Source organism: Cherax quadricarinatus, chromosome 84 (genome assembly GCF_038502225.1).
Source record: "Cherax quadricarinatus isolate ZL_2023a chromosome 84, ASM3850222v1, whole genome shotgun sequence".
Classification (NCBI taxonomy): Eukaryota; Metazoa; Arthropoda; class Malacostraca; order Decapoda; family Parastacidae; genus Cherax; species Cherax quadricarinatus.
This window is the reverse complement of record NC_091375.1, coordinates 8,184,883-8,211,658: the sequence shown is the minus strand read 5'-3', so window position 1 is coordinate 8,211,658 and position 26,776 is coordinate 8,184,883. Positions and strand designations below refer to the sequence as shown.

The 26,776-nt window shown below is 42.1% G+C and overlaps 1 protein-coding gene and 1 long non-coding RNA gene across 4 annotated transcripts in view; one reads left to right on the top strand and one right to left on the bottom strand.

The window, feature by feature from the left end:
• Positions 1-19,990, bottom strand: part of LOC128704282 (uncharacterized) — a 52,638-nt gene extending 32,648 nt beyond the window's left edge. The window contains exons 1-2 of one of the 2 annotated variants that reach the window (XM_070103018.1): positions 19,872-19,990; positions 9,572-10,648 (exon numbers count right to left, since the gene is read on the bottom strand). In XM_070103018.1, coding sequence (XP_069959119.1) covers positions 9,959-10,648; positions 19,872-19,961 — 780 coding nt within the window. In that variant the 5' untranslated portion in view covers positions 19,962-19,990 and the 3' untranslated portion in view covers positions 9,572-9,958. Of the gene's footprint in view, positions 1-9,571; positions 10,649-19,871 lie in introns of those variants that run through there. The other variant, XM_070103020.1, reaches the window with a different exon arrangement.
• The window catches only part of LOC138855184 (uncharacterized), a 180,992-nt gene continuing 155,416 nt past the window's right edge, over positions 1,201-26,776 (top strand). For both annotated transcript variants that reach the window (XR_011394369.1, XR_011394368.1), the window contains exon 1: positions 1,201-1,410. This is a non-coding gene — a long non-coding RNA (uncharacterized lncRNA). The remainder of the gene's footprint in view (positions 1,411-26,776) is intronic.

The window sequence follows — 26,776 nt, the reverse complement described above, 5'->3', positions numbered from 1 at the left end:
TGAAAGGATGGGGCTCGAAGTAACTGCAAGCAAGTTTTCCTCTCGGCTCTGATCAATGTATTACTCAGGATAACCCAAAATATAACTTGGTCCTCTCTCTGCGACGTCCACTTGCAGCGTGATTGCATTCGTGTTTACCTGTATCTGTATCTAGTAGTCTATGGCAATACACTGGGGAAGCGTTTCACGATGGATTATTTGAATATTAGTATTGGGAGATTGTTAGCATTATGACCGTAGTGGAGCCCATGCCTGGAGGGTACTGGGTTCCTGCAGGGGTGGGGAGAATTGGGTAACAGGGTTTGGTTGGGGTTCCGAGGCATTGGAGTTTCGGGGAGGGATGGTTCAGCATGTATGTGGAACATGTGAGGGATGTATAACATTGTAGTGTTGATAGTTGGTTTGCAGAAAATGTAACCGTCATGGGGTTTCCAATTAAAGTGTGTACTCACCTAATTGTCGTGGCAGAGGTCGATACTCAGCTCCTGGCATGTCTCTGTGTGTGTGTGTTGAGTGTATTCATGGATTATTATAGGGACGAATATAAGGAATGTGTATATTTGAAGAAATATATATGTAACAGTGATAAAGTAAGGGCATGACCTCTACTTAAAGGTCAGCAATGTAAACACTTGGCCTAGGTAGTACTGTATATATATTCCTTCCACTTTGGAGATTCTCAGGGATAGGTTGAGTTTACCCTGTCTTCCACTAGGTAATCTCTGCTGTGCCTCGGCATATTGTGTTAGGGCTGATCTGCTGTTGAGTGAATGAAATATGATTGTATTTAATGTTATTATTTACGTGTTTGTTATCTGTTGGAGAGGTGTTGGTGATTCAGTTATGTCACCAACAGTATTGTCATGTTTTAGGTATGTTCGACATATATATTGTGGAAATTATTTTGGGGTACCAAAATATTCCACGAAACGCTTACATAACATTTTTACTTAATATTTGTCCTAGGAAGATTGACGTAATTACACAAAGTAGAAAATAACTATACTAAGTATTAATACAGTTTACGACCTAAAATAGGTAGGATTAGGTCTAATATAGTAGTATTAGTTAGCTCTTCAAATTCGAACGAAATCAATTAAGAGACACCAGCTAATCAGTTACAGATCACGAGTCTTAGAGACCGGACGTGTCACTCGAATAGCCAGAAAACCGGCAGAACTTACTTGGAAAGAGGAGCTGCTAGAACAACGAAGCTTCCTCAAACACTGAGGATACCTACTAGTATCCTGACAAGCCCCAGCGAACTGGATTTACGTTTCTGTCAGCATCATTGGCCAATCTTTCTGCTGAAGCGTGGGTTGAGAACTTTTGCTGGAAGATTTTGGTGGATGTACAACACCCAAGTTCGTCATTACTGAGAGTATGGAAGTGTAGCTCTACTTCATTCAAGTAAGTTGACTTGCCTTGTACAGTTAGGTATTACATAACGTAATCACGTCGAATTTTCTTGCAGGAACCACTGGTGTGACTGAATTAATATCTCGGGATGTCTGTGTTAACAGTTTTAGTTAATTTGCTGCACATTGGGAGCCACTTCTCAGAAAATCGCCACATGTATGTTTATAACGTGTACCTTAATATTGTTATATCTCCCCTCACATGTGTGGTTAAAATATTAATATTGATATAGTTTATCATCTGCAGGTGTATATTAATTTAACTGTTAGGGGTTTTAACCGTGTTTAAGTATGGAAAATATAAACTTTTGTTAACTATGGTTATGTATGTCTTGTGTATATAGTATTAATATAGTGCCAGTGGTGATAAATGTATAAAAATTAAATTACAAACGTATCCAGGTTACGTTCTTGGATCAATGTTTCATTAATGTTTTCGATTTTGTGTTAAGTTCAGTTTAATATGTTTATTATGCACCCCATACCCATCCAGTGGGCGGTAGTCAAAAGATTACAGAGGTACATAATGGGTCCAGGGACTGGGCCTCAAAGTTATGATAGCTGAGCAAGTTACAGAGGTAATGAATTCACAATTTACAAAGGTAATGAACTCACAATTTACAAAGGTAATGAACTCCAGGTAGGTCTAGTCACAATCATGACAAGTTACAAAGGTATTTACAGATTACAGAGGTACGTAATGGGTCCAGGGACCGGGCTCCCAAAGTTGTGATGGCTGAACTAGGTACAAGGTAATGAACTCACAAGTTACAAAGGTAATGAACTCACAAGTTACAAAAGTAATGAATACTGTAAGAATGGTTACTTACGTGTATACATGGCTGCAATCATGAACAAATTTTAGAGTAATGAGCAATTCACACTTCCACACCCGGTCACAACTGTAGTGAGTTATTGGTGCAAATGTTGATTGCTGAGTCTCTCTCTCACACACACACACACACACACACACACATACAAATTCATATACACACACACATAATCACACACACACACACACACACACACATACACAAACACACATGAAAGTGGACGTACGAGTGGGGGGGGGGGGTGAACTAGTATTGTAAGCTGTATTGTGTAAAACCTGTCTTATGAAAACCAGTGATGGTGTAGCACTGTATATTTAGCAGTAGGGTGTAGGCTGTATTAGCGTCGTATTAGTGCCATCATGTATTGTGTTACACACTGGACTGGAACACAGCCATTACTGATGCCTTTATATATATATATATATATATATATATATATATATATATATATATATATATATATATATATATATATATATATATCTGTACCACTGTAATATACCCAACTCCCTGTGTATATTTGTACATAATGTTTCAAATAAAATAAAAAATGCTTATGTTGTTGTTGGCACTGAGTAGTGTCCTGGCCTGACTTGCAGTGTAATAAAGACAATATAATAATAATAATAATAATATCGTTATTCCTACAAGTACATGTACAAAGTATACAGACTATAGTTGGCATCAGTGTCATACTACTATATAGATAGCTGCTTATTATGCTGAGAATTTCCTGTAAATTAGGTCAGTTTTGTCCCATGATGCGACCCACACCAGTCCACTAACACCCAGGATGTGACCCACACCAGTCCACTAACACCCAGGATGCGACCCACACCAGTCCACTAACACCCAGGATGCGACCCACACCAGTCCACTAACACCCAGGTACCCATATTACTGATGGGTGAACATAGACAACCGGTGTAAACACACCCAATGTTTCTACCCTCGCTGGGTATCGAACGTAGACCCTCGCTGTGTGAAGCAAGAGCTTTAGGATCGTGTAAGTCATTTAATAACAGGTTAATATCAGGATCAGTGTTCGTAATCATGACTAAAGTAGGAAACTATTAATTATTAATATGGGTTTATATGATGATTATGACTTGAAAATAATTTCCCAAAATTATGCTGTGTAAATAAACCTGATTAATACATTACTATTGCTCTAAAGTGTATAAAAAAAGAAGTGAACCGACAGGGAAGCTCTGCGCCTGCGCTGACAAGCTGGAGAGGAGACGCCATTGTTTTTGAATGTGATACAAGTACGTTAATGTAATGTGCATAATTTTCGTCGCTCTAGGGGTTATATTAGGCTTAAAACCTCTCAGATAGGAGCCGAAATTGTTGGATTTGCAGTCCTGCATAATGTGAGCATTAAGCAGATGGGCAGGACATCTCCAGGAACCTCAGATAAGCTGTCTATGTTTATGTTTAGAAGTTCTTGCCAGTATTTTCATATTAGACAGGGGGGTTTGAACATGACATACAGTAATCTCCAGACTAATTGGTGAGTGTTATGATTATAAATTCTCCTTCTGTTACATAAATGTGTATATGCTTAAAAAATATGTATACATGTATTTAGAATGCTTTTGACATTCACTAAAATATCTGCATTTTACCCTCCCCCCCCCAAAAAAAAAAAAAAAAAAAAAAATTGAGATATCCCAAATGTTTTAGCACTGGATATTCAAACACTTATACATGTATATTGTTTGTGCCAATCTTTTCAATATAATCGTTAATAATGGAGGTGTGTGAAGAATAGGACAAAATATTACTTTCGAGATATGGGGTAAAGTGCTCAACTCTTCATATATAAAAAAAAAAAAAAGCGAAAAAATCATTCGATTTGTGGTTCTTTCTAGGCAATATAAGTGATTTCTTATTGTTTCCCCTGTATATAACATCGTTTTCTTTAACACAAGACCAGAGGTAAGAGAAAACCATTTTCACAGGCAGTAACATGCGTAAATCATTGAACGCCGCTGCCCACAAACCTTCGTCATAATATACCACATAATATTATTTTGGCCGTCTTTATTATGCTTTTATCTTATTTATTTTATGTCTGCTATCATTATTGAATAAATGGTATAATCAGATAAAGGTTATTAGTCATAATAGCGGGAGTACTTGACGACAATGCCATATGGATTACGCTTGCTCTTCTTGGTACTCTGCCTTGGCAAAAAAAAACTGAAAGATAGACTGCAAATCACCCAGAACAAAATCGTAAGATTCATCCTGGGGCTGGGACCAAGAGAACATGTAGGCCAGGATGAATTACAGCAGTTGGATATGCTGAATGTTGAAGACAGAGTAAAACAACTGAAGCTAAATCATGTTTATAAAATTGCTCACCAATAGTGTCCAGAATATCTTGCTGTCAATTTTGTCAAGGTTGGGAACCAAAGCATTCATAGTACTAGGGGGAGAGAGCACAACTTTGTAGACCCACAGTCAGTGGCCAGGCTTCAAACACCTTTTATTGTACAGCAATAAAGGAATGGAACACTGCCCGCACATGTCAAAGCCAGTCATAGCATGAACCAGTTCAAGAAGAGTGCCAGAAGGTGTCTGATGAATGTAGCTACAGAAAGGAAGGGGGAATGATTTTCTATTTTTTAGCTAACATACGTGTAAATTTTACCTTATTCCTAGTAATGACTCTCGTATTGTAGATAGTCTTAATACCCTCGTGTAGTAGATAGTCTTTTAAGTACAATAATAAGATGTTATCTTCATTGTAGAATAATAAGAAAATAATATAACCTTTATATTATAATAATAAGGTAAAAGGACCCCAAAGGAAATAAGTCACTCTGTCTGACTTTTTTGGGTTATCCTAGGTTCTCTACACATATGCTGCTATGTATGATAATTCTATGTAACTGTATTTGTGTATACCTGAATAAACTTACTTACTTACTGATCTACACATATGCTGCTATGTATGATAATTCTATGTAACTGTATACCTGAATAAACTTACTTACGGAGCTCCTTCCCTTCGTCCTAGTATATTAGAAAGAAAAGTAGACAAAAAATTCATAAAAAAAAAATCATCTCGTGGCCACGATTTTTTTTCCGCGTCGTAAGATAACATGTTTCAAATAACTATAATTTGCTTTAGTAACATTGTATTACAATGGGATTTTCATCACAATGTTGCCAGATTCTTAAACTATTTTTCCTGTCAACAAAACTCGTTTTCGGAATTTTTCGAATTATTTTGGTGTGAGCACCGCGTAGGTTACCTGTCCTCTCAGAACTAAAATACACCGGGCTGTATTATTTATTAATTTAAAATCTTAAGTGAAATATCACCTACAACAGGTGACTAACACCCAGGTACCTATTTACTGCTGGGTGAGCAAGGGCAGCAGGTAAGTAAGTAAGTTTATTCAAGTATACACAATACAGTTACATAGATTATCATACATAGCAACATGTGTAGGATAACCCAAAAAAGTCAGACTGACTTATTTCCTAATACCTATTGACTAATACCTAGGTGCCTATTTACTGCTAGGCGAACAGGTACAGCAAGTGTAAGTTGACTAATACCCAGGTACCTATTTACTGCTAGGTGAGCAAAGGCAGCAGGTGTAAGCTGACTAATACCTAGGTACCTATTTACTGCTAGGTGAACAGGCACAGCAAGTGTAAGTTGACTAATACCCAGGTCCCTATATATTGCTAGGTGAACAGGGGCAGCAGGTGTAAGTTGACTAATACCTAGGTATCTATTTACTGCTAGGTGAACAGGTGCAGCAAGTGTAAGTTGACTAATACCTACGTGTCCTCCACCACACATTGTTCACTTGAAGCCACCTGATGCACATCCACCACCACCACACTGAGCCATCACCCCCCAGGCTCAGCATCCTTCACAAGAGCAAGGGACTGTTCCACTGTCCTCACAGAAGCCTCCACACACACTGGAGCCTCATTCCTCTCCTCAGGTGCCATTGACACCCCGTCCGATGGGGAAGGACAAGATAAGATAAGATAAGATTTCGTTCGGATTTTTAATCCCCGGAGGGTTAGCCATCCAGGATAACCCAAGAAAGTCAGTGCGTCATCGAGGACTGTCTAACTTATTTCCATTGGGGTCCTTAATCTTGTCCCCCAGGATGCGACCCACACCAGTCGACTAACACCCAGGTACCTATTTGCTGCTAGGTGAACAGGACAACAGGTGTAAGGAAACGTGTCGAAATGTTTCCACCCGCCGGGAATCGAACCCGGGCCCTCCATGTGTGAAGCGGGAGCTTTAGCCACCAGGCCACCGGGCCACCACCCTTAATACCTTTTCCAACTCTGCTTCCTCGGTCTCCGGCTGTACTTAAACCTTAGCATTCGATACTGTAATGCGTCCGTCTGTCGCTTCCCTCTCAAGGTCAGCCGCAACCGCCACTACATTACTCTCCTCTTTCTCAGTATCTTTCGCCTCACTGACGTCAGGACAGTGGGCCATGCCCCATGGCCGTGACGCTCTGTCTTTCTACAAGGTCCGTTCTGATCACACGAGGACACTACATAGCCATGTGACCATAGCCCTCGCAAATCCTACAGGTCCGTCTTTGTCCTGCATAGGATATCATTAGCTGCGTTGCGAAATCTGGCAGGACTACATAAGATGGTACAGGGTACTCCAGAGACATTTTGAGAGAGTACGTCCCCTAAGGCAAACCAGCATACACGCCAGTCATCCACACACCTGGTTGCGCCTAATGTTTCCTACCAAAACGATTGAACACTTACTGTAAGTCATCTTCGGTTGCCTCAAACGGAACATTACGTAATTTCACCAAAGTGTATCGTTTGGACACATCCACCAGGCGCACATTGACATCTGCATGCACCTCCATCACGACGTCTTGAAATTTGTCAACGACAGCTTCGTACACTTGAGCCAATAACAACTTGATAAACAATCGTTTTGGAAAATCACTCACTACGAAAGCAAAAGACTTGGCAGACGATGCACCATCCCCCCAATGAAAAGCAGGGGTGTCACTAGCACGTTAAGAGACCATACAATAAGTGTCAGGGGCCCGAGACTGTTCAACTGCCTCCCAGCACACATAAGGGGGATTACCAACAGACCCCTGGCAGTCTTCAAGCTGGCACTGGACAAGCACCTAAAGTCAGTTCCTGATCAGCCGGGCTGTGGCTCGTACGTTGGTTTGCGTGCAGCCAGCAGCAACAGCCTGGTTGATCAGGCGCTGATCCACCAGGAGGCCTGGTCACAGACCGGGCCGCGGGGGCGTTGACCCCTGAAACTCTCTCCAGGTAAACTCCAGGTACGCCGTTAGAGATCTTCGTCCGCTGTGCCATATGTATCTTGAACGATGTTGGGAAGTAGTACGTCTGCTACATCCGTAGTAACAGCTTCCTTCAGTAGTTCAATCCCCACTGTGTTAACACGTTTCCTCAATCCCGTGGCCATTATGCTCACGGACAACCCCGTGGCCATTATGCTCACGGACAATCCCGTGGCCATTATGCTCACGGACAACCACTCGGAAATGCAGGAGGAGCTGTAACAGCACGTTCACCCAAGCCGCTGTCTAGGTGGCGAATGTAGTAGTAGTAGTAGTAGTAGTAGTATGAGTAGTGGTGGTAGTAGAAGAGCAATAGCAGTTGTAGTAGTAGTACTAGCAGTAGTAGTATCAGTAGTGGAAGTAGCAGTAAAGCTATAGTAGAAATTGAGTAGTAGTAGTTGTTGTAGTACTGTTAGTAATTGAAGTAGTTTTTACAGCAGTAGTGGTAATAGTAGCAATAGTACTAGTGGTAATAGCAGAAACGGTGACAGTAGTAGTAACAGTAGTAATAGTAACAATAATAGTAATAGTAGCAGTAAATAGGTACCTGAGTATTAGTCAACTCACACCTGCTGCCCCTGTTCACCTAGCAAGATGCGGGGCCCCAGGGTCCCCACAACCCTTAATCCGGCTCTGGGAATTATTACGGGGCACGAATAGACAAAATTTATGTTACTTTCTCGATTACGGTACGTTCGGTTCATACCGTGACAGCTGCCTTTTCTGATCATCAGACAGTTCTCACGGAGGTGGGGCGGGATACCTTGGCTATGAGGCACAGGGGTTACTGGAAATTAAATATTAGGGTTTTAATGGACGAGGAACCGGTTGTGGGTTTTGAAGAATATTGGGAGGCAAATAATTATGGGGAGTGTGATGGGGGGTTGGTGTGGTGGTGGGATGAGGTGGCGAAACCTGCGATTCGTAATTTTTTGTGGGGGAAGCTAGAAGGCTCAATACCATGAAATATGGGTTAAGGAATTATGAGGATAGATTGCGTCAATATCATAGGGAAGGGGCGGCAACGGGGGTGTACCGGATGAATGAAATGGAGGGCTCGAAGTCATTAATTAGGGGATTGCATAATGAGCGGTACGATGCGGTGAGGGTCCAGGCAGCAGTGGAGGAGGTTTTATTGAGAGATAGACCTTCAGTCTGTGTTTTACGAGCACAGCAGCAGCGGAGGCAGACGATTACCGTTCCGTGTATAAAGGTTCACTGTGATGTCCGGGGCTTCATAGAGGTGCAGGTACTGCAGACACTGAGGTGATGGGTGTTTTTGTAGATAGATGATATGAGCAGTATTGGGAAACCAAGGTGGTGGAACACTCCGCGGTGTCTGACATTTGTGAGGGAATTTCGTGTATTATTATTATTATTATTATTATTATTATTATTATTATTATTATTATTATTATTATTATAAAGGGGAAGCGCTAAACCCGGAGGATTATACAGCGCCTAGGGGGGGGGGATGTGGAAGGCATTCAGGCTTAATTCGGGGAACTGGAGCACAGATCCAATTCCCTAAATCAAGAGCCCCTCACCAACATCAAGGAACCTTCCTTGAGGGGAAAGTGTCGTGTGAACTTCAGGAACGGGACAATGTCCTTACACTTATTACCACTGTTAACCTATTAGTAAATAGGTACCTGGGTGTTAGTTGTCTGCTGTGGGGTGCATCCCGGGGAAGAGAAAAGTGTTAGGGATGGCCTTTGAAATGAGGTAAGATAAACACCTCATATCCTGTAAATTCAGTGGCATAAAAAAAAAAAGCATTTTAACAGGCAATATTTCTCATGTTGCCAGACAACTGTGCGTCATCTTGACACCCCGAGAGATGGTTTATGTCGAGTTATTTCCCGAGAAGAAGCTGCCACAATATTCACCATAACCTACGTCACTTACGGCTCCAGAAACGTGGATGAAGGATTATTTTGTTACCTATTCATCATATACGAAGATATAATTAAACTACAAGTGTTGGTTCAGTTTTATTACAAACGTTTAATAAATTACTATATGTGGATACGAGAACATGTGACCTTTGTAAATTACTATCTAGACTACCGTAGAGGAGCACCTGGTCTGAACAACTATATTTGTCTTTGTTGATTAGTCAGTTGAGAATGTATATGATCAACCACGACCCTAACACCAACAGGAACTCTGTTTTCAGCACCAACAGCTGCACCTCTACCAACTTATCCTTATAAACTGTGAATAAACAAAAACATTACACAAATAACCCGCACATAGGACATAAGCTTATGGCGATGTTATGGTTTCTTCTGTGTTGTTGCAGTCACGGTATTGTGCCTTTTTGTTCTTTAATAAACAGAAAGATAGATTGGGGCTATGTTCACTGCTAGCCTGAAAACAGTAACTCAAATGAATCCTCTCGGGAATTAGAGTTATCACCAATATTATCATTAAAGATACCACTCCCAGCACCGACAAAGCCGCGGTTTCCAGTGCTAGTAAAAAGGTTACGCTCACCACTAACACCAAAACGAAGTCTACTACCCACAGGGGAACCAAACCCACCACCAACAGAGGAACGGAATCCATTACCAACAAGGGAAGGGAATCCACCACTAACTGAAGGACGAAATCCACCACCAACAGGAGAACGGAATCCACCACCAACAGGAGAGGGGAATCCACCACTAACTGAAGGACGGAATCCACCACCAACAGAACCGAACCCACCACCAACAGGACGGAACCCAGTGCCACCAACAGAACCAAACCTACCACCAACAGGACGGAAACCAGTGCCACCAACAGAACGGAATCCAGTGCCACTAACAGAACCAAACCTACCACCAACAGGACGGAACCCAGTGCCACCAATAGAACCAAACCCACCACCAACAGGCAAATGGCGATTCAGTGGGAAAGCAGTCCCAAAGCCATGGTGTCTGAAGTTTCCTCCAGGGAATCCAAAACCACTGCCTCCAAAGCCTCTTTGGAGCTGAGGCTCAGGTGAAGACTCGGGGCTGGGCAGGCTCACAGTCAGGCCCAACATGGCGAACACCACCACAACCACCACCAACTGCAATGGAAGAAAACTTTTGTTTACGCATTGAAGCCTAGATGAAGGTTATATTGTTGACATAGAAACAGAGACATGCTAGATTATGCTAATGATCTAGAAAAACCGACAAATTGATGAATGAGACACTTGGGTATCTTTATTGTGGAAACGTTTCGCCAGACAGTGGCTTCATCAGTCCAATACAGAGAAGAAGCGGTAGTGAATGTGAAGAGTGGGTTTGAGGCAATCAGTCTCTCAGCCTGGAGATGATGTGTTCAGTCTATCAGCCTTGATGAAAGGGCTAATAGACTAAACACATTATCTCCAGGCTGAGGGACTGATTACCTCAACCTCCCTACTTACATCCTCCACCATTTTTCCTCCGTACTGTGTTGATGAAGCCAATGTCTGGAGAAACGTCTCCACAATAAACGTGAAAAATCCCTGATCAAGCCTTCCTATTCCAGAGTCGCAGAACTGCCAAACGTGTCTGTTTTCATACCCAAGGGACTGTTCTTTCGAGAAGAACAGAAAAAGGGCTCCTCTTTAGCATCCCCTCTTAAGGGGCACGTAAGTACCCCTGTCGTCTAATAACATGTTCATTTTTCTACTATAATCTACCTTGTTCATAATTGCTATGGCATTTGCTGTGTCTCTTTCGTAAGTGAAGTCCTCAGACCTCTGCAACACAATTGTCCTCAAAGATTTGTTAAGTTATATTATGAATTAAGGAGAGATCCGAACTTCACTTTACGAAACAGTCAAAGCAAATGAGATAGTAATTATGGACAAGGTAGATTATAGTGGAAAAATGAGCATGTTATTAGATGACAGGGGTACTTACGTGCTTTAAAGCTGCCAAGGGTGAATCCATCTCAAATCACCCGGTTAAATATATAATTAAAATTAACTTGTTAGTTTTGTCTGAGGAAGGTTTAAAAACCAGATAGATTGGTAGTACCAAAGAAATTCAGAACTTAGGGCTTGAAAATTACTCACAATTCGTCCTTAAGAGGACATTTAGGTCTCACCAAATCTCTATATAGGATCCGCCAGTATTTTTATTGGCCAGGTATAAGATGGGAGGTGCGGACTACATCCATTCCTGTTTTTAGTGTCAGCAAGTGAGTAAGTCCGGACACCACATTAAACCCACACCACTTCACCCTATACCCGCTGATGGAGAGCCATTTGCGGCCTAATCATCGACTGTGTGGGACCCTTACCGAAGGCCAAATCAGGTAACCAATATCTGTTTACCATTCTTGATAAAACTACTAGGTATTCTGAGGCAGGGCATTATCTATACACAGTGTAAATACGAAAGCCATTCTTATAGCCCTCATTAGGTATATTTCCCACTTTGGCATTCCACAATCTGTCCAGGGTGACCAGGGCACAGCAAAAGCATTCAGAGAAGCTATCATCCTCAGTCCCAAAGCACCTTGGAAAGGTTTCACCGAACCTTAAAAATTATGATGCGTACATATTACATGCATTTTCCTACAAACTGGGATGAATCACTTCCGCTGTCGCTGTTGTTAATGAGAAAAACTGTGCCGGAATCAACAGAGTTCAGTCCTCTTGAGCTGATTTTTGGGCATAATGTGAGAGGTCCACTGCACGTGCTCAAGGAACGATGGTTGGGAGAAGACGCCTGCAAAACTCCCTACGATCCTACATCAAGACTGCAGGTGGGACGTCAGCTGAATAAAGCCAACCTAATGTCTGCTCAAAACAACATGAAACAGAGGTATGACAAAACTTCTGTAGCTCCCATGAGACAAGGTGTTGGTCCAGGAGCCTTTGCTTGGTCGCACATTAAAAGTAAGGTTTATAGGACAGATGCAGGTGATCAAAAAGAATTCTGACTTAAACTACGTGTTAGATAAACCCAATGCGGATAATGTCTACCACATTAATTAGATTAAACTATTCTTTGAATCACCTGAGGTCCCAGTAATGACTTCGTTCACTGTCCCTGACCTTGTGGACGACCCTGGTTTTATGAACATAAGTCCGGAGGTTCAAATAAGGCTTCCTAACTGAGCCATTCTCCAGGATTCTCGTCTTAATAACGTCGGGACTTGCTGAAGACCACGTAGTAAGACAAACTACCCTTCTGCAAACCTATCCCGACATATTTTCGATTATTCGGAAAATGTGGAACCTGGGTTATCACGATGTGGACGTAGGAACTACTAAGCCTATTACACTGTCTCCTTACAGATAATCTTGAAAAACAGAAGCTACTTCAGCAGGAAGATCATCTCTGTTAGAACATGGATTGGTAGAGGAATCGTCCGGCTCGTGGGCTTCATTGTGCAAATATTATTATAACCAAAGAAAGAGCTAAACCTACGAGGGTCATACAGCGCTGGGCTTCACCGTGCATCCCTGTAAAAAGCCTGATTGAGGATTCCGGATGTGTACCGACTACCGTAAGGTGAATGAGGTCACTGTACCGGATGCTTACGCTCTTCCACGTTTGGACGATATTGTGGACTTTGTGGGTAAGGTCCCTTTTGTTTCTAAAGTAAAATAATAATAATAATAATAATAATAATAATAATAATAATAATACTTTATTTCAGCATGATATAATGTTTGTACAAAAGTGAATGACATTTCGGTGTACATACAAAAACCTTAATATGCAGAGCATTTCGGACAAACTTAAGACTAACAGAAGATTAAGGTAACAACAATTTGAGTAATTTTATACATAAAGCTACTTAGATGAGTGTAATTATAAATTTAGGAGCTACAATGAATACAAGAGAATTGAATGTCCTTTTAGCACATGCTATACGGCTTTTATCAAGTTTAATTATTTAAGGAATTACGGGTTTATTATTATAGGTAAAAATTCTAGCATATTAACATAAATGGGACACAATGTTTTAATTATTGGGAAGATTACAGATATTGAGAATAAAATTATATTGTTTTACATGTGTTCGTGACACTGAGAATATGGAAATATAGTTTTCATATATTTAGCTGATGGGATATGTTAGGTAATTTTAATGGTAATTTTGAAAATGCTGGCTGAGACAGTGGTTCTGGAGATTTCCGGCAGAGTTCCAGATTTTGGGCCCTTTTCTGTACACTGAATTTTTCAAAAGATTTAGCCGGACACGGGGCATGTCACAGAATTTTTTTGTCTAGTATTATGTCTATGAGTCTCGTTGCAGCTAGAAAAAAAGTTCTTCAGGTCGGGATTAATATTAGAATTTATTGTTGTGTAAATGTAGTATGCACAGTAGTAAGAGTGAATGTTTTGTATAGTGAGAATGTTTAAGTTTTTGAAGAGTGGAGGGGGATGGGGTTGTCTAGCAGTGGACTGTGTGATTATTTGTACTGCAGCTTTTTGCTGGGTTATTATTGGCATTACGTAAATTGCTGTTGTGGATCCCCAGGCACAAATAACGTAGGTGAGGTAGATCAGTGAACAGTACAGTGTAAGTAGTGCTGTTTGTGGTACATAATAACGTACCTTTCAGAGGATGCCAACTGTTTTTGACACCTTTTTTTTTGTTATGTGTTGGATATGGGTGTTGAATTTCAAGTTGCTGTCAAGGTGCAGACCCAGAAATTTTCCCTCATGTTTAGCAATAAGAGTATTGTTAATCATAATGTTTAGGTGGACATCACTTACTCTGATCCCAAACATACTATAGAAAGTTTGTCATTGTTAAATGTAAGTTTATTGGTAGTCATCCAGGTTAATATTTTTACGAGCTCTTCGTGAACAGTAGTGTTGAGTGAGGTAAGATTTGCGTGGGATATGGCGAGTGTTGTGTCGTCAGCACAGAGAACAGGTCTAAGTTGTTGCGATACATTTGGAAAGTCGTTGATGTACAAAAGGAAAAGTGGGGGGCCAAGGACGCTTCCTTGTGGTACACCAACGTCCAGAGGTTTACCTGGAGTTTACCTGGGGAGGGTTTCGGGGGTCAACTCCTCCGCGGCTCGGTCTGAGACCAGGCCTCATGGTGGATCAGGGTCTGATCAACCAGACTGTTACTGCCGGCCGCACGCAAACTGATGTACGAACCACAGCCCGGTTGGTCAGGTACTGACTTTAGGTGCCTGTCCAGCGCCTTCTTGAAGACATCCAGGGGTCTATTGGTAATCCCCCTTAGGTCTTGTTGTGTTCTTAATAGAGACGTATTGCTGTCTATTAGTAATATATACGCAAGTCTGTGGCCTCATAATACCGAGTTATGACCAGAGCTTTGGTAAGATGGGAAGGAAGACGGATGAGTAAGGATGGAAATATAGAAAAAGGGTGGGTGTGTTAGTGTTATGCAGGAATTCATGAAATTCATAGAATAGGGGTATAACACTTTACCCATCAGCTTCACAGTTATACCAGTTATATAACAACATGACACTGAGTTAGTAAGGGTATACTTTTTTGCAATTGCCTTTTTTCCGATTGCAGAGCGCAGGCTGGAGATGATGGTTGCAGTGCACTTGATGTAGGTCGGCTGCTTCCTGGAGTTACTGGTTGGCTGAACTGTTTCCGAGGTGGTGTCCTGCCGTAGTAGGTTTGCAGGTGTTACATGGTTAGATGTAAATGTTAATTTGTTACAAATAAAGTCTCCATAAATTGGGGTGATTTTATCCTTACTGGACATGAAAGGGTTCTGGTGGTACCCATTCATCTGTTGCTTCTGGGAGGTCACTCAGGATCATTGGTCTCTGGAAATTATCCTTATGGATAAGTCGTTGCACTCTCTGTTGGAGGGTCATTATTTGGGTTCTGTGGGGAGGTGTGTTGATGTAGTCGGTAGTATTTGTGGGTTGGGGAGAGTTTTCTCTGTCTGGTATATCTGTCTGGTATATCTAGTTTATCAAGCTTTATATTTATTGCATCTATGTCTTGTTGGATGTGTAGATCTTCCATCCTGATTCTGTCTCTCCACCTGGTGAATGTGATGAAGCGGTGTGCTCTATTCTGGACTCTTTGTAACTGTAGCATGTTGGTTTTAGTTGTTAATTGCATGGGTACACAAGGATATTCAGGCATAGGTCTTATAATCATCTTGTACAAGTGTTTTTTGATGTGGGAAGAGGCTTGATTAAACTTGTATAGTTTGCTGAGGCGGACTTTGGCTGAGTTCACCTTTTTTGAGTTGTGGAGTAATATGTCGATCTCATATCCCAGGACATTGTTTGGGTTTCTGATAGCAATAGGTGTACCTCTGATGGAGATATTCCCCTTGTCTTCTATAGTTGTTGCCAAACATCCGATGGTGCTGATGAGGGCTTTGTCTGGGTTGGTCGTGATTCATTTCTTGTTATTCGTAGTTCCGCATTCATTATCTCTTATTACCCTCACATGCTTATTTTTTCCCGTTATGGGGTGGATGACACTACATGGATAACACCATCAGCAAATTGGGTGATGATAGTGTCGTTGAACTCGGGTTGAGGGAGATCGTTTACATATATGTTGAAGAGTATCGGGCTAAGGCACGAGCCTTGTGGTACTCCAGCTGTTGCTGTGAAAGATTCTGCCATAAGAAGTTGTATGTGAACCTGAGAAAAGTCCAGTAGTGGTCAGGAAGATCGACAAGTTTCAGTGTAAGTCCGTCGTGCCATAGGCTGTCATAAGCTTTGTGTACACACCTAGTTACAATTAGTGCAATGTTGCCCTGTTTCCTCAGGCTGTACTTAGCATCGAAGATGATATTGATAGCGTGTTGGGTTCCTCTGTGGGTCCCTGAAGCCAAACTGTTTTTCAGTGTAGAGGTGATTGTACTCCATGTAGTAATTCAGTTGATTGCTATGACCATAATTTTGGAAGGGGTGGACCGGTAAGCCAGCAGAAGGCCTCGGTCAAATAACCAAAAGCTCCAGCTGTGGGTCATCACATGACTAAGACCCACGTCAGGAAACACTAGTCCTGTTTCCTGACACACCTAACCTAACCTAAACCCGTAAATATGTCGTTCATTTGTTCACTCCCAATCTTTTGTAAAAATAGAGAATATAATTACTATATAAAATTAATCCCATGTGTAATTTTAGTATAGAATCAACGAGGAAATAAATGTTAGGATAAGAGGTGTTATCCTACCTCGCAGCACCTAGTACATCCATTATCCATCATAATGATGTGTCAAGTTAAACATATCTATGAAAAAACTAACAAAGTCAATAGATTGCACGATGTTATTGATAGACTAAGGCTAGGTTATAAGTATCTGGCAGTACTGTTGTTACTGCTAGACTAAGGCTAGGTTATAAATATCTCTGGCAGTACTGTTGTAACTGCTAGACTAAGGCTAGGTTATAAATATCTCTGGCAGTACTGTTGTTACTGCTAGATTAAGGCTAGGTTATAAGTATCTCTGGCGGTACTGTTGTTACTGCTAGACTAAGGCTAGGTTATAAATATCTCTGGCAGTACTGTTGTTACTGCTAGACTAAGGCTAGGTTATAAGTATCTCTGGAAGTACTGTTGTTACTGCTAGACTAAGGCTAGGTTATAAATATCTCTGGCAGTACTGTTGTTACTGCTAGACTAAGGCTAGGTTATAAGTATTTCTGGCAGTACTGTTGTTACTGCTAGACTAAGGCTACGTTATAAGTATTTCTGGCAGTACTGTTGTTACTGCTAGACTAAGGCTAGGTTATAAGTATTTCTGGCAGTACTGTTGTTACTGCTAGACTAAGGCTAGGTTATAAGTATTTCTGGCAGTACTGTTGTTACTGCTAGACTAAGGCTAGGTTATAAATATCTCTGGCAGTACTGTTGTTACTGCTAGACTAAGACTAGGTTATAAGTATCTCTGGCAGTACTGTTGTTACTGCTAGACTAAGGCTAGGTTATAAATATCTCTGGCAGTACTGTTGTTACTGCTAGACTAAGGCTACGTTATAAGTATTTCTGGCAGTACTGTTGTTACTGCTAGACTAAGGCTAGGTTATAAGTATTTCTGGCAGTACTGTTGTTACTGCTAGACTAAGGCTAGGTTATAAGTATTTCTGGCAGTACTGTTGTTACTGCTAGACTAAGGCTAGGTTATAAATATCTCTGGCAGTACTGTTGTTACTGCTAGACTAAGGCTAGGTTATAAGTATCTCTGGCAGTACTGTTGTTACTGCTAGACTAAGGCTAGGTTATAAATATCTCTGGCAGTACTGTTGTTACTGCTAGACTAAGGCTAGGTTATAAGTATTTCTGGCAGTACTGTTGTTACTGCTAGACTAAGGCTACGTTATAAGTATTTCTGGCAGTACTGTTGTTACTGCTAGACTAAGGCTAGGTTATAAGTATTTCTGGCAGTACTGTTGTTACTGCTAGACTAAGGCTAGGTTATAAGTATTTCTGGCAGTACTGTTGTTACTGCTAGACTAAGGCTAGGTTATAAATATCTCTGGCAGTACTGTTGTTACTGCTAGACTAAGACTAGGTTATAAGTATCTCTGGCAGTACTGTTGTTACTGCTAGACTAAGGCTAGGTTATAAATATCTCTGGCAGTACTGTTGTTACTGCTAGACTAAGGCTAGGTTATAAATATCTCTGGCAGTACTGTTGTTACTGCTAGACTAAGGCTAGGTTATAAATATCTCTGGCGGTACTGTTGTTACTGCTAGACTAAGGCTACGTTATAAGTATTTCTGGCAGTACTGTTGTTACTGCTAGACTAAGGCTAGGTTATAAATATCTCTGGCAGTACTGTTGTTACTGCTAGACTAAGGCTACGTTATAAGTATTTCTGGCAGTACTGTTGTTACTGCTAGACTAAGGCTAGGTTATAAATATCTCTGGCAGTACTGTTGTTACTGCTAGACTAAGGCTACGTTATAAGTATTTCTGGCAGTACTGTTGTTACTGCTAGACTAAGGCTACGTTATAAGTATTTCTGGCAGTACTGTTGTTACTGCTAGACTAAGGCTAGGTTATAAATATCTCCGGCAGTAAGATTTATATGAAGATGGCAGTGTCATAAAATATAAAGTGTGTAGACAGAGACAAGGCCATACACTGGAACATTATATTTCAGTCTCCAAACATCCAGCCTCTTTTTTTTTTTTTTTTTTTTTGAGATCGTATTTCGTAGTGCGCAACAACTATATAAACTGTAAATTATTTTAGGGGAAATTAAATACCAATTTAAATATTAAGATTCCTCTGCAGTGATGTAACAATGGTCAGTGGGGTCTGACAAAGACAGGTCTCAAGACACTCCCAAGACAGGGAGGGAAGGCCAGGTCACCACCTGGAAAAGACCTGGACCGGGAGAGTACCGGCGAATCAAGAAGAACAAAGACCACTGTGACCTCTGTAATCTCGTTTCTTACGCTACCATTCCCATGATGCTCTGCGGCGGCACAATAAACTAGCCACTCAGACGCTACAACTTATCCTACTACAACTTATTTCACAACTCCGCTCAGTATAAGTTATACTACTAATACCCCAAATACCCAGAATAAGATCCAGACCGGACTAACACCTGGTTTGTCAACCGAACCCGCTACCACATTATTGTTAATAATTTAGATTTTGTTTGTCATATAGCTGAATTTAGCAATATAATAAGTTTTACTGATGCTGCTTCACCTAGCATCATCCTGGCAGACTGAGACACTCATCTTGTGAGCAAACTCATACCAACAATATCCAACATAATTCGTTGTAATGATCATAAGATTAATATTTTAATCAAACTGGTCAAAAAAGGTTTAATATTATTTACGTACTTCATGCTGTATAATATAGTTAATATTTACTCGTTGTTATTGCCTTCTTATGAAATTAATAATAATAATAATACAACCCCAGAAAGAAAAGTAATATTATAATAACACTAGAGTTATACACAATACAATATGTGATAACCTTGGACACTCCTAGTGGCTGCGCTTCAATAATTTCACTGCACTGAGTCCGGAGTCACCGAGTAAATTTCCTAGGTATACATATTTACACTAATAGAGCTCTGTTAATATAATCCTGCACAACTTGCTTCGTATGGGCCAGTAGGCCTGCTGCAGTGTTCCTTCTTTCTTATGTTCTTAATTACAACACTTATAGTTTGGGAGACTTCTTGTTGCTTTCCATATAGTCCAGTGCAAGTGTATGCAGCGATCAGGCTTTACAAAAAAAGAAAACTGGATTTTCCAATTGCTCAGATCACTTGATATTGTAATAATTTTTGCACAAGTATTTTGTAGTGATGGAAAAGCCATAACATTAATAAAAAATAACTTAATGTTTACCAGCTTCATGTTGACTGGCTGCTCTGTCTCGGTACAAGTGCCAACTGTGGTATGAAAATCCAAGCATATGTTCCTGGTATTTATATACATTCCTGCAACAAGGTCATGCAAAAACACGGCATGAGAGGTGAGGAGTGCAGAGAGAAAGTGAGTAAGTGGGAGATGTCAAAGGTAGGCGCACGCGAGTTATTACAAAGCCTATGCACACCCAGAGGTGTATACAAGCAGAGAGGTATATATAAAATGACTTTATCTGTATTATTAACCCCCCATAGGCTCAGTAACTCAGGCTTACAATACAAACAAAATCATTGTAACTTTTTACATCAGGGTCCTTTCCTCGTCCTTCCCTTGTATGCTACTTTCAACAGTCGACTAACTCCTTACTATCTATTAACAACTTGTCAGTAAATGGTTATAATCGTAACCATAATATATAAAGGGGTAGACTGGTAAGCCAGTGGAAGGCCTCGGTCAGATGCCCATAAGCTCCAGCTGCGGGTCATCTGACAAAGACCCGCGACGGGAAACACTTGTCCTATTTCCTGACCAATCTTACGAAACCAAAGTATTTATCACTAGTTAAGTGAGGCATTGTGTGCTAAGAGATATTTTTGTGACGCTCTGTATTTCATATTTATTTTTATCAAACCCAACCCGTTCCATGGTTTATTATCCAGAGTATAAGGATGTCCCTGTATTATCCAGAGTATAAGGATGTCCTTGTATTATCCAGAGTATAAGGATGTCCTTGTATTATCCAGAGTATAAGGATGTCCCTGTATTATCCAAAGTATAAGGATGTCCCTGTATTATCCAGAGTATAAGGATGTCCCTGTATTATCCAGAGTATAAGGATGTCCCTGTATTATCCAGAGTATAAGGATGTCCCTGTATTATCCAGAGTATAAGGATGTCCCTGTATTATCCAGAGTAAAAGGATGTCCCTGTATTATCCAGAGTATAAGGATGTCCCTGTATTATCCAGAGTATAAGGATGTCCCTGTATTATCCAGAGTATAAGGATGTCCCTGTATTATCCAGAGTATAAGGATGTCCCTGTATTATCCAGAGTATAAGGATGTCCCTGTATTATCCAGAGTATAAGGATGTCCCTGTATTGGAACTAGAAAAGTTAAATAGAACACTGGATCGCCTGATTTCACAAAATGAAATAAGGAGAGGTGGAGGTGACTTGTGGCTCAGTGATAAGATCGCTGAAGGACTAAAGACTCAATCATAGGCGAGTCGAGACGTTTTGTGGAAGTGTCCATACATCTGTTGGCCCTGTTCACCTAGTAGTAAATAGGTACTTGGGTGCTAGCCTACTTTTGAGGATTGGGAGGTAGGATCCCTTACATAAGACCAGCTTCTGATATGAGCTGATGTGGGAAAATAATTGCGTTTAAAAGTTATGAACTGTTTAAAAACTGGAATATTTAGTTAGATGAGGCCTTGACCAGCTTACTGGGAGCTTGTCTACGTGACGTCTGTGTAGTTGACACACTTCAAACTCCATTAACTAACCAACTAATTTTTCACGATAATTCCATTATTTCTCAGGTCATCATTATCTGGGGGTGCGGAGTATATATGGCTGCAGGTAGCTTGTTAGGCTGAAAGCTTATGAAGTTTGCATTTCTCTTCTATAACACGAATCAAGAATACTTTAAGCACTAAGCTGGGATCTATAGTAAACTCAGCTAGATCGGACTTACACCTAAACTTACTAAACTAGACCTCACGAGCGTCACGAGAGCACTTTTTCTTACTCAAGATAATTTTAAACTTATTTCGATTTCATTTTTTTTGACAAGTAAAACTTGAAATAGTTAGAGCTTGAGAAAGTCAGAAACAGACCTTGATTATCATTCTCTGTGTATCAACACTTGTGCAATTGTGCCCATTAAAGATAAAGATTTTATTTCTTTTCTATGTTTACAATGTGTGATTATAATTTTGATGTGCTAAGTACAGAGAAACTTACTATCATGCCGGGGCATTTTGATGTGCTAAGTACAGAGAAACTTACTATCATGCCGGGGCATTTTGATGTGCTAAGTACAGAGAAACTTACTATCATGCCGGGGCATTTTGATGTGCTAAGTACAGAGAAACTTACTATCATGCCGGGGCATTTTGATGTGCTAAGTACAGAGAAACTTACTATCATGCCGGGGCATTTTGATGTGCTAAGTACAGAGAAACTTACTATCATGCCGGGGCATTTTGATGTGCTAAGTACAGAGAAACTTACTATCATGCCGGGGCATTTTGGTGTTGTTTCGTATATACTCCATTAGAGGTTCAGTTCTAAATGATTATTTGAATTCTTATAAAATATTACAAATTATGATATTTCAAAAGTGATATACTATAGATTAGCTGAAAATACAAATAAGAAAACAGAAATGTGTTACTATAATCTGCTCGGGTTATTGTGTTTGTGGAGTATTATAACCCACGTCAAGTATGCTTGACCTGGGTTAAAACAGTGTTACTGCTAGAATAGTAGTGGCGAGTGTTAGCACCAGTATATGGATCTATGGTGGTGTGAATATAATGGTGTGGGAAGAAGTAATGTGTTATAAATAGGCAGTTTACAGGAAACAGTTGATATGACGAGTGGTCAATGACAGGGCAAGAGTATCAAGTTCTTATTCTCTGGTAATCACAAGACTTTCCACTGGGTAATGTATTTTTTACCGTCTTTGCATATCACTCTTTAGTTATATTGATATTGTTCTTGCAGCCTGTTCATGTTCTGCTTGAACAGGTCCTGAACAGCTCCTGGCGGTGTTTGATGTGTCTTAGTCACGTAAGTCTCCCTCTTGTATCTCATCTCTTGTGATTATTAAGTCTTTTTTGATGACTGTCAGAAAATCTGGTCATAAATGGAAAATTGAAAGTCAGTGAGTGGGGTCTACCTGGAGGGTATTCCGGGAATCAACGCCCCCGCGGCCCGGTCCATGACCAGGCCTCCCGGTGGATCAGAGCCTGATCAATCAGGCTGTTACTGCTGGCCGCACGTAGTCCAACGTACGAACCACAGCCCGGCTTATCCGGTACTGACTTTAGGTATCTGGAACAATTCATAAAAGCCCGCAGCTAGTAAGTTTTAGATGCTCTTTCTATCTGACAATGGTCCAGAACTCACCGAAACGTCCTCTAGACCATTTGAGTTGTGAATTATTGTCACCCACCACCTGAAACAGCGTAGCCAGAGGCAAAGGAGTCTCAACTTTATGCTGAAAATGGTATAAAATACCGTGGCCTGGTGGCAAAAGCTCTCGCTTCACACGATGAGGGTCCGGGTTCGATTCCCGGCGAAGGGGTGGAAACATCGAACGTGCTTCTTTACACTGGTTGTCTATGTTCACCCATCAGTAAAATGGGTACCTGGGTGTTAGTGGACTGGTGTGGGTCGCATCCTGGGTGTTAGTGGACTGGTGTGGGTTGCATCCTGGGTGTTAGTGGACTGGTGTGGGTTGCATCCTGGGTGTTAGTGGACTGGTGTGGGTCGCATCCTGGGTGTTAGTGGACTGGTGTGGGTCGCATCCTGGGTGTTAGTGGACTAGTGTGGGTCGCATCCTGGGTGTTAGTGGACTGGTGTGGGTCACATCCTGGGTGTTAGTGGACTGGTGTGGGTCGCATCCTGGGTGTTAGTGGACTGGTGTGGGTCACATCCTGGGTGTTAGTGGACTAGTGTGGGTCGCATCCTGGGTGTTAGTGGACTGGTGTGGGTCACATCCTGGGTGTTAGTGGACTGGTGTGGGTCGCATCCTGGGTGTTAGTGGACTGGTGTGGGTCGCATCCTGGGTGTTAGTGGACTGGTGTGGGTCACATCCTGGGTGTTAGTGGACTGGTGTGGGTCGCATCCTGGGTGTTAGTGGACTGGTGTGGGTCGCATCCTGGGTGTTAGTGGACTGGTGTGGGTCGCATCCTGGGTGTTAGTGGACTGGTGTGGGTCGCATCCTGGGTGTTAGTGGACTGGTGTGGGTCGCATCCTGGGTGTTAGTGGACTGGTGTGGGTCGCATCCTGGGTGTTAGTGGACTGGTGTGGGTCGCATCCTGGGTGTTAGTGGACTGGTGTGGGTCGCATCCTGGGTGTTAGTGGACTAGTGTGGGTCGCATCCTGGGTGTTAGTGGACTGGTGTGGGTCGCATACTGGGTGTTAGTGGACTAGTGTGGATCGCATCCTGGGTGTTAGTGGACTAGTGTGGGTCGCATCCTGGGTGTTAGTGGACTGGTGTGGGTCGCATCCTGGGTGTTAGTGGACTAGTGTGGGTCGCATCCTGGGTGTTAGTGGACTGGTGTGGGTCGCATCCTGGGTGTTAGTGGACTGGTGTGGTTCGCATCCTGGGTGTTAGTGGACTGGTGTGGGTCGCATCCTGAGTGTTAGTGGACTGGTGTGGGTCGCATCCTGGGTGTTAGTGGACTGGTGTGGGTCGCATCCTGGGTGTTAGTGGACCGGTGTGTGTCGCATCCTGGGTGTTAGTGGACTGGTGTGGGTCGCATCCTGGGTGTTAGTGGACTGGTGTGGGTCGCATCCTGGGTGTTAGTGGACCGGTGTGGGTCGCATCCTGGGTGTTAGTGGACTGGTGTGGGTTGCATCCTGGGTGTTAGTGGACTAGTGTGCGTCGCATCCTGGGTGTTAGTGGACTGGTGTGGGTCGCATCCTGGGTGTTAGTGGACCGGTGTGGGTCGCATCCTGGGTGTTAGTGGACCGGTGTGGGTCGCATCCTGGGTGTTAGTGGACTGGTGTGGGTCGCATCCTGGGTGTTAGTGGACTGGTGTGGGTCGCATCCTGGGTGTTAGTGGACAGGTGTGGGTCGCATCTTGGGTGTTAGTGGACCGGTGTGGGTCGCATCCTGGGTGTTAGTGGACTGGTGTGGGTCGCATCCTGGGTGTTAGTGGACTGGTGTGGGTCGCATCCTGGGTGTTAGTGGACTGGTGTGGGTCGCATCCTGGGTGTTAGTGGACTGGTGTGGGTCGCATCCTGGGTGTTAGTGGACTGGTGTGGGTCGCATCCTGGGTGTTAGTGGACTGGTGTGGGTCGCATCCTGGGTGTTAGTGGACTGGTGTGGGTCGCATCCTGGGTGTTAGTGGACTGGTGTGGGTCGCATCCTGGGTGTTAGTGGACTGGTGTGGGTCGCATCCTGTGTGTTAGTGGACTGGTGTGGGTCACATCCTGTGTGTTAGTGGACTGGTGTGGGTCGCATCCTGTGTGTTAGTGGACTGGTGTGGGTCACATCCTGGGTGTTAGTGGACTGGTGTGGGTCACATCCTGGGTGTTAGTGGACTGGTGTGGGTCGCATCCTGGGACAAAACTGACCTAATTTGGGGGAAATGCTCAGCATAACAAGGAGCTATATAGCAGTATATCATTGATGTCAGCTATGGTCTGTATACCTTGTACATGTACAAATAAAGATATAAGTAAAGGAATAAGACAATAAAGTTACCCAACTGTTACACACGAATCTTAATCATTCTCAACCTTCAGCAGCTTAACATTCACCAACGTGTCTCAACATGATGATAATCCATTCTAGATATAATTGTGACATTTGGATTATCCAAACATATTAACTCAATGTAATTCTTAGCTAAACACACATTATTTTAATCTTGAAAATAGCAGAAACGAAAACCAAAATAGAAGAAAATTAATGCAAAATGATTTTATGAAAATTTAAATATGTAAAAATTATATAAGAGAAATCTAGCAAGTAGAGTTTGGTAGGAGAGAACTGAAGAACCAGAGAATCCAGGTTATCAGTAAAAGTCAATATGATAATTGTAGTTTGTAGATGAATGGTTCAGAGAACCGACATGTTGATAAATTAGACACATGTGCAACTCTTGGGTATCTTTATTGAGGAAACGTTTCGCCACGCAGTGGCTTCATCAGTCCATACAAAGGAGAATTTATCAACATGTCGGTTCTCTGAACCATTCATCTACAAACCTGTCAGACACTGCAACTTCTTGGGATCTTAATACTTGGGAATTCTTCGCTTGCCTAATTCTTGGGCACGACCTACTTCCACATTGAACAAATGTTACACGACCTATGACTGCTGCACCTCTCCTGCCAACGGTTTATAAGCTCCTTCTCAGCACGTATGCCGTATTCTATTCAAGATTGATGGACTGACCACATCGACTCAAGGTTGAGGGACTGATTACCTCATTCTCCTCCTGTTCTTCAAGATTGTCCTTTGTATGGACTGATGAAGCCACTGTGTGGCGAAACGTTTCCTCAATAAAGATACCCAAGAGTTGCACATGTGTCTAATTTATCAACATGATAATTGTATAAAAGTTCCGATAGGTTAATAAGACACATGTGCAGCAGTTAGGTATCTTTATTCCGAAACGTTTCGTTTTCGAAAATGAAACCCGTACACATGACTGTTCTGACACGTCAAGTAATATAAAGTGACCAACACGAGTAGAGATTCTGACGAACCGATGTACTGGGATCTTCTGACAACTCTTCCGAAGCAGTAGAGTCGCCAGTCGTGAACCACAATTAAATATTTGTGGTTGTAAATTCGCCGGTATAATCGCCCGGCCCGGTCCTTTTCCAAGAGGTGGCCCGGCCTTGGCTCCCTGTCGTGGGAGTGTCTCAGATCAATGTCTGCCATGGGAGGAGGTACAAGTCCCTCTTCATCTTCTGGGACCAGCTATCCCCAGGCCTAGCCCCATTCCCCGCCCCCATGGGGCTCTGAGGAAAAAGCACCTTGGGCTGCCACAAACTCCGCCCACACTAGGTTCGAAGGGTGTGGCAGCTACATAGCAGCAGACGATGTCAGGAGATGCAAAGGCAGCAAGCACTACGGGATTCTTTTTGAGTCACACTCCAGCTTTGCGCCGAAGCCTGAGCGCTGGGGAAGCTC